We start from the raw sequence: 14,025 nt of genomic DNA, 5'->3' as shown, positions 1-14,025 counted from the left end.
GTTAGAGAGCTGCTGACTAGTTCCAAATCTTAACAAATTGCTTGTAGCTGTAGAATTTCTTAGAGCAATTTACAGCGCTAAATACATTCACCCTTCTTGTGTTAATCATTCTAGTTTAAACATTTAGAAATGTTTCAGTGCTGTTTTTTTTTTTTAAGTGCTTGTAATGTTCAGACAGATTTTTATAAATTGCCTTCCAACTGAAAGACTTGTTTTCCTGTTTGTTTTAAACTGGCATTCATACATACAGGAAATACACACACAGTATCCTGCCATGTTTCTGTTGGCAACTATTAAGTTATCCTTGTCAGAACATGCCAACAGGATTTCTTAGCAAGCTAGCAGAAAGAAAACAAGCAGTCCTCAGACTAAACAGACTCCATGCTTGAGTTGCAATACAGATCTCATGTTAAATGCTGTGTGGATTCTATATTCTTTTGGTTTAAGGCAGTCTTTGGGACTGCAGGTTGCAGATTCAGATCTCTGGAGTTGCTCCAGAGCTGCATTGCATTAGCTGACATCATTATTTGGCCTTCAAAATTGGAGGGCCAGTACCTGAAAATAACATCCTGGTATCAAGAGCTTGTCCCCAGAAATCGATAGTCAGAACGAGCTGTCTCCTGGGTGTGCAAAATCTTTGTTACCACTGTCCCATCACAGTTTCGGAGTTTCTGACCACAGGGAACTGTGGTCAGACCTCAGCTCCTATAACTGGTTTGGTCTAAATTAGAGCAGTTCCAGTATGCTAATGTAGGCTCTGCTAAAACTGGCACAGAACAAGACTCATAGCCAGGAAAATACGCYGGCTCTTTATGGATCTTCGGCAGTTACTGCCGTTCTCCAAGAACTGGAGCTGGGGTAGGATGGTAAAAATACAGCACTCTAATAATCCTGAGCTGCTATTATTTGTTGCGGCTAACAGCCTGCGTCTTTCTGCAGGCTTTTGATTTGATGCAAGTCAGAGCCAGCTTTTGTGGTCTGGCAAGGTTTGCAGTCCAGGTTCTCTTTTGGGAGAGGCAAGAAATAAAATCTTTAAAACAGAGGAAATGTTTAAAACATAATAATGCAGTGTTAACAGTCTTCAAAATCTCATTTTCTACCCCTTACTTTATGAAATACCACTATAAACATAACTGATGTGAGCTAGTCCCGAGGCTTGAGAGCTTGTCACTTGTTTGCCATAGAGCTCATATATGCAGTGACTGCGCTGTGGAGCCTGGAAAGAAGGGAAAGCTAATGTGTGCCTTTCATCTTGGAATGAAGATGTCATGTGACACTACCCTGTGGCTGAGCTGGGTTTTTTCCTGCGCAGCATGTTTTCTAGTAACAAGGAAGGAAACTTTAGTTGCAGAAGTATTATGACTGATTTAAGGGATTGAGAGAAAGAGGCYGAGCTCAGCTGTCACACTGCTTCACATTTCAGAGGCCAGGATTTTCAAATGTGGGCGGATAACCTTGGGCAGTTTACTTCAGCGGTGCAGATTTAAAGTCTTTGCTTTAAATGCTAAGGCTTGAACATGCTGGCCTGAACCTCGGTGCGGCTCGGTTTCAAACGGGGAGGTGTTCCACGCCAGTCGTCATTCCTCGCGGAGCCAAAGGCAGACAGTGGGAAGACAGAGGACTAGGGAATGTCTTGGGAGGCTTCCAGTGGTTCACTTGAGCAATCGGGCTTCTAGATCCTCGTCCAAGTCCTAACCTGGCCAAACCATTGCTAGTACAAATGTTTGCTGCACTTATACACAGGGAGAGTTATTTGGGGATTAATGAAAAAAAAAAAGTACGTAGCTCATTCTTAAGGTGTACATCCAGTCTTGCAGGCTTCTGATGGTCTCTAGGAGAAAAAAGTAGCAATCGTTTTGGCAGTGAAGAGTAGGAATGCCAAACTAGCTCGGTGCTTCAAATGTGTATAGTCATCTAATCTGTGTGTGTACAAATAGGTTCACTTGTGCAAAAACTTTCATGTGCTTGTCCCTGTGTGGATACATGGGTTATGCATATGCTTGGAAACTCGGTCTCCTGCCATTCTTCGTCAATTCTTTTGCTCACAACTCAAATGTATTCCCCTTCCTTTGAGAATTCRATTGCCAGGAGTACTCAGAGCACAGAGGTGGTATTATTCAAAAAATGAAAGTTTTCAGGCATTTCTGTCTGGACAAGAGAGAGGAGCAGGTGAAAGGCCTGAGGGGTTGATGGGGAGCAGAACCAAACACCAACATTTTAGGAAAGAGCAAATTGCTTCCTTTTTAATTTAATCTGGAATATTTAACAAAATAGGGCTGGTTACTTATCCCTTCACTTGATTTGAAGTCAGTGTGACAGCTAGTACAGTAAGTTGCTCCCTTACCAGAATCAGAATGTGCTCCCTTATCAGAATGTGGTCTGGAGAACGTTGCCTTTAGGAATCATTAAAAACATATTTGATTGTCTGTGTTGTATATCCTTTTCCTGCTGTAAAGTTATTTGATAATATCATTTACAATATCAAATGTAAAAAAACCAACATTACAAGAAGGATATTCAAAGACAAAACCTTAAATRTGCCAGGTTTCCTTAAATGTGTTCTTGTTCCAGTTAATAGAAGATGTTTTATTTTCTTGTTTTGATTTTAAGAGGACTTTTCTTCAGTCTTAGATTCTCAAAAATCTTTATTTTTTTTAATAATTAATAATGGAACAGGCTTTTAGTATCTACCCTGGAAGGTAAAAACCCTTAATCACAGTAACATCATTAGTGCTTTCAGGCTTTTAATTTTGATGCTTGACAAAGCACATAGCCATTGATAAGAACAAATAAGTGTTGTTGTGTGCAATTGAGGGAAAAAAGAAAAGCATGAAACCCCTAAGCTTCAAGTAATTAAATTTAAATATGTTATTTGAATTTAGCTGAGATAATGTACAAACTGTGGGCATATTTTTCAATCAGTGAAAGACCCCTTGAGTAAACATGATCCATTTAAATTCAAATCATGGGGAGTGGAAAGTAAATCCTGCTGTGGTTAAGAAGGCATCTTCACTCAAACACTGGGCATTGTGTATCTTTGATATCCAAGTATTCATGCTTTAGTTTTATAAAGGGCCGCTTTCACTCATGGATGCCTACATGCCAGAGACTTTTATTGCATCTATTTATTTCCTGTTTTTTCCTCCCTCCCCCCCAGTAATGAACCAGTAATGAAAAACTGACACTCTGCCTCTGCCATCCTTTAAAGTGCCTCAAAACTGTTATAATTCAGCACTTATTAGCCTTGGGATATAGCTTTATGGCATTTGGGTGAAGTTTTTGTAGTACATCTGTGCTCTTTCTCTCTCTGTAGGCCACAAGCTCAGAACTGCAGTAATAAARCTACTAGTAGGTGTTTAATGGCAGGTTATTGAGGAAGTAGATAAAAGAAAATTGCAACATTCACATCAGTAGGGAGTGGAGTTTTTAAGGGAGAGGAACTGCTGAGCTTTGAACTAAGGAAAGTTACACTTAGTGCTTTTGTTAAAGGGACCCCTTTTTAAACACCAAAATATCTCGTCATTCTTCACTGTAAAGTGCACTGTTCTGGTAGAACTGGTCCTTGATACATACTGTGTGTGCACATGTGGGAGAAAAACTTGCTATTCTAAGCAATGATGATTTAGAAACAAGTTTTACTTAGTATTTCTTTCTAAATGTCTGGGAATAGAGAAGAAGAAAGTGAAGAAGRTGAAAGAAAAAGTCATCTCCTACTCCTCTCCAAAACTATTCTGTAGTACTATTGCAAACATCTCAAATTTGTATGTTATTCTTTTTGATCAAATTATCCTCTGTATGATTTCTCTAGGAGTGTGTGTGTATAGAATGAACAAATATCACAGTCAAATGTAAGAGACGTTACCGTCTTCTCTTCTGCTCGCTATCAAAGCATCATTTTACAATCTGTTACATGTTTATCTTCACAACATCCCTAAGAGGCATTTTAAAGGCAGAGGGAAGAGGAGCAAAGAATCTAAATATTTTGCACAAGCTCACCCAGAGGGCTGGGACAGCACAGAGTATGAAGCCCGGTTACTCTCTCTTTTAGCTAGAGCTACTCCTGGCGGCTGATGGGATGCTTCTGTTGTGGTGGATCCTAAAAAACCAACCAACCAACCAACCTGATTTACAGGGCTGTTTGCAGAAATAAGAGAGTACTGGTAAAGGAGGGTTTTGTCTGTGCAGTGGGATAGCTTTAGTTACTGAGCCCAGTCCCTCAAGGTCCATGGAGCTGCAGATGACCATCCTATTTCATAGACATTTCCAGCTCTGTGCCACAGAGACAGCAAAGAGCTCCTTGACAGCCTTTGGCCATTCTGGTACCTCGTGACATGGACATCAGCACTCTCAGGATTTCTGTATAGCATACGGAGAAGCAGGATAACAGCCAAAACAAAACAAAAACAGAAACAAGTTACTCATCTGCACAATACAACGCAAGAGAATAGATTAAAAGTTAATTAGGATGAAGTTGCATAATGGTTAGTATTCAACAGTATAAAGGACAGGAAGAAAAAGCTAGGGCCATTCTTGCAACTCTAATCATAAGAATTAGCAAAGGAATTGATATACGAATCCTCTTTCTTATCCTGGAGCCCAGGAGGAGGTTGTCTATACCAGTATGGAGTAGTACCTAACATGAACTGTCCGTTTTTGAGAGATACAAGAAAGCATTTATTAAACTAGAAAACTAAGCATCCTCCATAAGAAGAGGTGGTTAATATATTTTCTTCTGCTGTGAATAGCCATTTTACAACAGAGCAAAAATGCATTTCCATTTAGCACTTTACCAGCCTACTAATACAGGGCTCACTAAATTCCAATATAAATGCCTGCAGAAATGAAATGGGAAGCCAAGCAAGTTAAAAAGAGGATGAGGGTAAGAAAGTGAACTTTCTCTCTGAAATTGTTAAGGTCAGACCAGAGTAAGTGACAGATTCTCAGTAAAAAGAATTGCATATCTTTCGGACGTGAGGCACCAATTAACTAAGCAGATTTCTCTCTGGTTGGTTTATTGGTAATGTCATGTGTGTGTGTGTTTTAGAGTAATAAATCTGATTTCCAATTTGTTGGCTGCAAAAGGAAAACTCCTGTTGTCTGTTGAGGAACTGTGGGGTTACTGAGCAGATTCTCAGTCCTGCCACAGATCTGACTTGATGGAGCACACCYGGATCCTCCCTGTTGGCTGTGTTTATAGTCTCCTCTCTCGTCCAGTATTTGCCTTTGCATGTGAGAGACAGACAAGAAAAAAGCGAAAGGTTCGGAGGCATTGCTAACAGAGATGCCAAACTGTCACACAGTGAGGCAGCAAGCAGCTCCCTGGAGGTTTCCCGTCAAGAGGGAGACACCCTTTTGTGCCTGTGTGGTGTCTCCTGGTTATTTTCACTTCCATCACAACTGTCCRATATGGTCAAGTAGGTTTGAGGCTTTCAACATTCAATTTTCCTTTCATTTACTGTGACTGTTTTATTTATTTGTCTTTCTTGGTTCTTTTCAAGGATACATGTTTCAAGGGTTGGGTTTTTTTTCTTATTTTTAACATTTTCATGGATCGTCATCCTAAAGTTAGAGTAAAAAAAGAAAAACAAAAAAAAAGGAAAAAGGAAAAAAAAGAGCAACATGTCTACAGCTTCAGGGGACAAAAGAAGAAATACGTTCAATTTAGGAAGACCTCTAATCTCTGGTTATACAGGACAGCTTTGTTAGATAAGATTAAAAATTTCATGAATGTCCCTTTTTATCCCTGGAGACTCCACCGTTTATACCAGCTATTGTCAGCATCAAAAGAGCTTGATAACAGCTGGCTAGAGACGTGACCACACAGCAACACAACAGCAAGAAAGGGCCAGTCGGGTTCATAAATCTTCAGAAACCCGTTCCCCCAGCACAGCCATGAATCTGCTACTATCGCAGTCAAAGGGAGAAAGCATTGTCCGCCAGCCAGTCAAAACCTGAACTTCAGCGATCACAGGGGCTCTATTGAAAGTGTAGGGTGCGCAATGAGATGTTTTCCATTATCTTCTTCGTTGCAGCCCTTATTACGGCACACAGATACAGTTTAAAGGATCTTTGAGTTTAGCTTGTTGCTAGGTAGAGTTTTGCCAAAAGTCATTCAGCCCTTCCCCTTGACAGTGTAGTCCTACTTCATCTGTTGAATACGTTTATATTGCGCCACATGGGACAGGGCCAGATTATGCCAGTTTGGTACATGAGGGGCCAATCTCTGATATCTTCTAGTTGGGAAACACCTAGTGCTATCAAAGCCAGCACCTGGCCCACGGACGTTGAGCTTCCTCATTCTCCAGGAACTGCTCACAGGCTGAGGTGCTAAGCAGGGCCAGTTAGGAGGCACAAACTGGCTCAGACTCTTGAAATAAAAGTTTTCTGGTTCTCATGGGAGGGTCCGAATTTGTATGTATTGAGCTTTATTCTGGTCTTGCTTAATTCAATAACAAAATTTTCTCAGCTTTAGAGAAAACAGTATTGGTCCCTCAGGAGTTTCATAGTTCTTGTAAAGCAAACAGTGACTTAAGACCAGTTAATTTTAGGAGGTGGAGGAGGAGAATCAGTATGGACTGAAACCTAATGCATATGAGTCTTTGTGCACTGTGACTAACACAGGTCAAAAATGAGGCAGAATCTTTTGGTACTTTAGCCTATTATGGAGGTTTGGTCTATAGGCGTCATGAACATTATGTCATTTAGACTACTATGCTGTGTTACTCCAGAGGCTACCTATATAGCACAGCCCAGAATCTAAAAACAAGATCTATTAGAAGGGAATTAAACATAATTTTGTTACAGAAAACAGCAACAATACTTAATGCATACAACCTCCCACAAGAAAAATACAATTTCTGAAAGTGCTCACGAGTCAGTAAGCTCTCTCATTGTGAAAGCTACAATTATAAGCATGCATTCCTCATTTGAAACTAAATTATTGCTTATATAATTGTTTTTTTGTTGGTTTTTTTTGGCAGCTCCATCCCCAATTGCTTTGATCCAGGCTAAAGAGATAACAAGACACAGCGTTGCCTTGGCCTGGCTGGAGCCGGATAGGCCAAACGGAGTCATCCTGGAATACGAAGTCAAATACTATGAAAAGGTACTGTTCACAATGGACAAGCAAGGAGCTTTGTTTGGGATTAGGGTTTTTTTTTTTTTAACCTCATTTAATTATGTTTTATTTCCAGATAGGATCCCATTCTTTGAAACCAAATAGGTTTAGTTTAATAATATCCAATAAAGGATTTTGTGCACTTGAATGATTGTTTGAAATAATAAGATATAGAGGCTGTTCCAGCTGTGTGGTATGAGTTTGTTTTGTTATTTTTTCTTACCTAGGAAGCAAGTTTTTGTAGCAAGCGTATTTATAATGAGAATCAATAATGTTGGTCAGAAGTGAGGCATTAGCTTTACATCATAGACAGAAGTATAATAATGAGGTATATAACACGCTAATAGCAATAAGATCTGTTTGCCAATAGCTTCTGCTTAGAGTGATGATGTGGGTTGGATGGCTTTTAATAAAGAATAAGGAAAGAAAATTACATTCTTCATACTCTCTGAGTTAGAGGGAGATGTTATTCCTACAAATAACTTCTCTCCTCAAGTATGGAACCATGAAAAGAGCTACTTTCTTTGAAGGTTGTCTGCCAAAATTAACAATTATCTGCTTTTGCTCTCGTGCTGTCACACACATGCACACACACTTTTTAATTTTTTTAAGATAATCACTTTGTTGCTTGCCTCACACATACAGCAAAAGGCAGATGATTTTCGGTGAAGCTAAATTACAATATTTTCTGAAGTATTTTCCAGCCAAAAATAAGAATAACCTTTTAGATGGGACTTTCTGGAAGACATTTTTCAAGTTTTTTCTTTTTATATATGTTTTATATGTTTTGTTATATGGCTCCTGGCTAGTAGGAGGAAAAATGGAGCACCAGCATGTCTGAATAAAATGTCATTTGTTCATCAGCAAAATCACGTTTGAAGACTTGGCTGTTTTCCAGAGGAATTTGTTGTGTGATTTCTTAAATAATCAATGATACATGATCATCATACCCAGAGTTTCATCACCCTTTTTTGGCTCGCTCAGGGATCCCTCCCAGAATGCAGTACTCGAGGTATTGAGCAAGGCGGGCAGCAGAGGCTTTTGAGATGTATTTTGAGAATTCCATCATCATTACTCATCGTCTTTCATCATAACGCTTTTGGCAAAGAAGTGGGATTCCACTGTGCATGGCACAGCGAGGCGTTTTTCCTTGCTCACCGCTCTGTTCTTTTGTTGTTAGGACCAAAACGAGCGTAGCTATCGCATTGTGAAGACGGCCTCCAGGAACACTGACATTAAAGGCTTGAACCCCCTGACTTCATATGTATTTCATGTGCGGGCCAGGACAGCAGCAGGATATGGAGACTTCAGTGGGCCATTTGAGTTCACAACTAACACAGGTAGAAACATGCCCATTGATCCCTTTTTTTTTCCTTGAGAGAACAGTGCAAATGTGGCAGAGCTGTGTGTTGGGAGTTTCCCTTCAGTTGCTTGGATTATGGGGCATCTATTCTGGAAAATGTTCCTCCATAGCTGCATGACTCATGATGTGACTGTTGACTGCCATTTCTGCTGTGGCATCTCTTGTCCAAAGGCTGTTAGTGATGTGGCGAATCTGACCTTAGACATCTGTTCGGATAGGTTATATTCTAGATACTTAAAATGAAAATACCTCAACATGGCATAAGGAGATGTACATTCTGTAAATACATGGAAGCCATTGATTCTTGAGAGATTTATGTACCTATTATTGTTTAATGTAAATGTGAGGTGTTTACATATGTTTTTGGGTTATCTCATTTGCCGGGGAATACAACCTTGTTACTCCCCTTTGTAAGCTATTGACATAGATCAGTGAAAAGTGTGTTACATTAGATGATGTATTTGCACTTGCCCTTAGACTGTCCTATAAAGAGAGAATGTTTGAATGATATTGTCCATAGAGCTTTTCACTTTGCTCAAGGCAACACGCAAATTTACCACAAAAACATGTTTGCTTTTTGGTGGCAGGAAGGTGATGTGACCAAACCTATTTAATTCTGGACATRCAGATCTGTTCAAATCCATTTAAGGTCATGTCAGTCTGTGCCAACATCCTTTAGGATGTTAACAGCTGAAAATAATCAATCCAGCAGGAAGGGGGAAGACATTTTAAAACAACTTGTTCTCTTTGTGTCAGTTGGGGAGTGATCATCTGGCCCCACTGAGAAAAAAGGAAGAAAGAATAGTGGAAAGCAATTAGGAGGGCAAAAAAAAAATAGCCATTATACCCTCTGAGCAGCACTGGAGGGGAGAAGGAGAGGGAGTCCTTGTTCTCAGTGAACTGAGGTTCCCCAAATCATTATCAAACATCATGTCTTCAGCTAATTAGGACCCTCTTGGAAAATTATGTCAAATGACTATATAATGAAGGCCTGAAAGTGGATTTGAGTACTACTCTAAACTGCCTCCACAAGCCAGAATGCCTCATTGAGTGCTACCTAGGTTGATTTTTTGAGGGTGTCTGAAACTAATGCTCCCTTTTCTGTTTCCAGTTCCTTCCCCCATCATTGGCGATGGTACCAATCCCACAGTGCTTCTAGTTTCAGTGGCTGGCAGTGTTGTTCTTGTGGTCATTCTCATTGCAGCCTTTGTCATCAGCAGGAGGTAAGAACTTAAGCTTCTCTCTCCCCCCTCTCTTTCATGAGGGAGCTTTTTGTCTCCTCCAAACAAAGCTAAATTCTTTGATTAGCATCATAAACAGTGCATTTGCATTACAAGCCTTCTCCCATGTAGCTTTGATCTTCTTAACATTAGTACCACAGCAGCATGTGATGTAATGGCAATAGTTCCAGCTCTATTTGTCCTTCAGATGCAAAGCTGATTCCAATAACTGGCATTGAGAAGCAAGCCAACTAGAGATTTGTGGCTAGTGTAATTTGAAGTTAAGTTTAATGGGTATGCGTACAGTAGATCTTCTTGGACTGACTTGTTATATACAGGGCATAAACAACTATACTGTTGTGAAGAAAGCTGTTGGGCTGCTGTGCTCATGGTTTTGTCTTAGACACTAGCTGCCTGTATGAGTCTGCATTAGTCTTGGGTTAGTCCTTCCACTGTGAGTGGAAATGACTGTAAAACAGAAACCTCAGTCATTCAGCATCATATGCAGTAACACAACAGACTGGATCAATAGGTTATTTGATCAGAGCAGAACCACAATCTTCTACCAAGTACTTGTTCATTCCCCCAAATTCAACCCAGGCATCAAGAAAAATATTGCAAATGGGAAGGATAGTGTAGCAGAAACATAATGCGAGTGCTTCTGACTTCATCTTTTAGTGATTATTCTTATTTAAAAAGATCGGCATGAATTTGGCTCCGTATATTTCCGAGAGAAAACTGGACATATCACTACTCCATCTCAAGTCTGGGATTTGAGGGATGCAGGTTTTCAAGACTGATCAGTCTCCTATCAGTTTAATGGTGACAGCCGTAAATGTGCACAACTTCCTCTTGATTTGCTCACTAAATTGTCTTAAAGAGCACTTAAGTCACTATGATTATAATATCTAGTAAGTACTCATGCATTGTGTTCAACTCAAAGCCTCCAAGCCGGCAAGAAGAAAGATGAGCAGAACATATGGAAATGTAATGCAGAGAGACAGGTTTATTAAAAGCCATTGCAACGGAAAATAGCATTACTGAGCTTGATGACTTAATCTCTTCTCTGCTTTTATTGATCACTTTATTATTTAAGGCAGGATTGATAGCAGGATACATTGGATTTCTAATTATGAGTCGCCACCTTGGAGAATTGAGCCTGTCGAGTTGTTCTGAGATGATTCCTTCCCCTCCTCCCCCTATAAAAAAAAATGTCACTTCCCAAGGCTGATAAACACTGCTTGGTGATTGGCCCTCAATGGATCACTTCTTAGAAAATGAAATGTCAACCCCTTGCCCTCGTATTGATTCTCTTTAGTATCGGCCATAAAGCTGTCAAAGGAAAGGCTGCCTGGAGCCAGGTAGCTGACAGTCTCGCTGATGCTGATGTGTACTCAGCCAGTTCTCACTGCTCAGGCTGTCTGCTTAGTTATCTCTGCCCAGAGGTGTTTAAACTGGACAAAAAAAGCAGACAAAGAACAGTTGAGTAGCGCAGACAAAAGGCTGGTCCAAGCACTGGTGGGGATGGAGGTAAAAGTAGCTTAGTGCAGTGGGTTCAGAGATGCCCCATACCTCTGTACTGATAGGTCCCCAGAGGCTGTGGGAGGGGAAAGACAGCAAAATGAATGAAATACTAAGACAGGGCAAGTGTTCTGTGCATACTGATGCATGGTGCCTTGTTAATTAATAGCCTTCCTCAGTACACAGCTCGCCAGTAGTTGGAAGTAGCTCTCAATAAACAGGATCTAATATCCAATATTACACTAACAATTTTAACCACCTTACCAATGTYATTTAGAGGTGTGGGCTTTGGGGATATTTCGTGATGTTCCTATACCAGCAAAATTAATAGCAAAATAATTATACATTGTTCCAAAATTACTTTAGCAGAGAAAATGCTTTCCTGTCCATACAGTCYCCATGAGGAGGTTTTGTAATATAGCTGTGATCTAAAAGTCATATTTGTACAATCAAAACTGTGCTTTGGCCTGCAGATGTGGCCTCCCTGCATCTGTGAGCCAGATGTTGGCAGTGGACATATTCTGTAGGTGCCCACTTTTGGACGCTGGGTTATTATTACTAATTTAGCATTATTTTTTTTCAAGCCATTACTCAAATCCCAAAATTCATCCTCACAACAGAATTTGTCAGAGGACTTCGCCTTCAGGCAGCTCGAGCTGTTTTTTTCTGTTCTGTGACCACAGCGTTTATGTTAACAGGAGAACTAACCTGCCTAAATGTTAGTTTAAACTTCCTGAGGTTAAGATAAGCATATCCATACAGCTGAAATCAGGGGAGTGTAGCTAGRGTGTTTCTAAACCCTACCCTACCCAACAGGAACACTGAGTAAAATTAGAGTATTTCAAATAGAGTTTTAAAGGATTTGGAAAACTGTGAAACAATAAGAGCTACTTTTTTAAAGGAGTTGGATGGAGAAAGATGGCTTCTACAAAATCCTTTGGTTATCTAAAAGTTTCTGTCAGAGACTCCTGTGTTTGTTAGCTTGCTTTATGTTCTGCTCTGCAAGCTTAGCTGAACACGTTTGCCCGCCTTTGCTGCTGGTTTTGGATCAGCATGCTCCATCAGCCTTGTGTCGAGCGCTGCAGTCACCCCAGCTCCTCTTCTGTCTGTGAACCGAAGGCGGCAGCACCTCAGTGCATGCAAGTACCTTCTAGTGTTACTGCTGGTGCTCGGAGAGACCTTCCCTCTCCTTCTCTCCGTGCCCCACCTGTAGATTTGCCTGTGCCTCTGACCCCCGCTGGTTCTGAAGGCTTCTGTGTTTTTTCCTTGAATAGCAGCTATTTAGCCACCACCGCCAAAACCCCTGTAATTGCGGCATTCAAAGCCGTGACAAAGGCTGCCTGTGTCACTCAGGTGAGCGGCCGGGGCTCCTGCCCGCTCTCCTGCCCCGGGGCAGCGCGTCCCTCCGTGCCCAGCCTCTCACCGGGACAATGGCAGCCAGGAGCCTCCTGCCCCGAGCCAGCAGGAAAGGTCAGCAGGTGGCAGAGGGAGACGTGGAAGGAGGTAGTTAGTTTGGAAGGTATTATTTAAAGTTAATAAGCTACAATTATATTGTTTGAACAGTAATCCCTTTGTTTCCTTTTGCTTTTTGCACATCCTTGGGTTTTAGTGGGGGGGAAGATTATTTTTTTATCTGTTAATAGGGTGATTTAAGTTTTGAAAGTAAGATAAAAAGCATTTTTTCATACTTAAAAAATACTTTCATGCAAAGAACATTTGTGTTTTGTATTGCCCATCTGTATCTGAACATCAAGAAAATGAATTTGAAGGGGTCCTGCTTAAAATGCAGAATCTTTTTGTTTTTTTTGTGTAGTATCCAAATCATCTCTGCAGTCCCCCTAGCTGACTTGGTCCAGTATGATAGTGGGTGCTATTTTGTGCTGACTCTTCCTTGTTCGGTTCAATAACTCGGAGCAGAATGTAGTCCTTTTATTTAACTCTGCTCTGTTATACCGGTGCTGTAAGTCCTTGGGCAAATAAATGTTTTAAATTGGCATTTGGATCCAGTGTGGTTTTTAATAAGGCTCTTCTTGTGATTTGAAGTCATTTGTGTTTAATTGACTTTCATCAAGAAAAGAAGCTCCCAACCAATTATGGGGTGTTCCTGCTTTTTATGTCTGAACGCAAGTCCAGCTGATATTGTCTGGAGCTGTGAGACTTGGTTCAAAGATGGGTAGTCTTGGCATGTTCAGCAGGATTTTTTTTTCTTCTGTTTTATCAATAATTTAAAGTTTGTACTATTGATATAGTWACGCCCTACACTAAACAATGGCAAAGACAAAGGTTGGGAGATGGCCTCTTAGCTGGTAGCGATGGGAAGTTGCCATTGTTTGTAGGCCCAGCGCAGAACAGGAAGTTAAGATGCTTTTTGCTGGTGGGCATGAAAGGTTTTTGCTGACAGGAGAATGGTGAAACTCAGGAAGATTTGCTGCAATCAACGCTCCGCAAGTTGYATATTATTTTCTTCCTGCTTTCTCCAAGCTTTTGCACCCTTTTAACTCATCTCTGCCAGTAGGTCTTTCACTCACCCAGTCCCKTTTCCTTCCTCTACCACTTTCCATTTTCAGGCTTTTAACCCAGTCTCACTTCAGTATCCCCAAAACAGTGGTTGTCTTGCCCTGCTCTGGGCACCCTGTTCCAGTCTTACCCCACCTTTCCTTTGGTCTTGGTTTCTCTTTCTTCCTTCGCTCTTGTTYGCTCCAGCCCAGACGCTTTTGCCAGTTGGGTAACCTGGGTCTGACACGATGGGATGTTTGCCCCAACTTCCATAGGAACAAGCAAGCTGAGGACTAAACCACAATAAG

The 14,025-nt window shown here is 40.8% G+C and overlaps 1 protein-coding gene across 1 annotated transcript in view; it reads left to right on the top strand.

Moving 5' to 3' along the window:
- Window positions 1-14,025, top strand: part of EPHA4 (EPH receptor A4) — a 102,810-nt gene that overhangs the window by 73,242 nt on the left and 15,543 nt on the right. The window contains exons 6-8 of the mRNA XM_026073085.1: window positions 6,981-7,105; window positions 8,298-8,457; window positions 9,592-9,703. Of these exons, the coding sequence (XP_025928870.1) occupies window positions 6,981-7,105; window positions 8,298-8,457; window positions 9,592-9,703 (397 nt within the window). The remainder of the gene's footprint in view (window positions 1-6,980; window positions 7,106-8,297; window positions 8,458-9,591; window positions 9,704-14,025) is intronic.

Source organism: Apteryx rowi, unplaced genomic scaffold (assembly GCF_003343035.1).
Source record: "Apteryx rowi isolate R43461 unplaced genomic scaffold, aptRow1 scaffold_36, whole genome shotgun sequence".
Taxonomy (NCBI): domain Eukaryota; kingdom Metazoa; phylum Chordata; class Aves; order Apterygiformes; family Apterygidae; genus Apteryx; species Apteryx rowi.
This window is presented reverse-complemented; position numbering and strand designations above follow the sequence as displayed.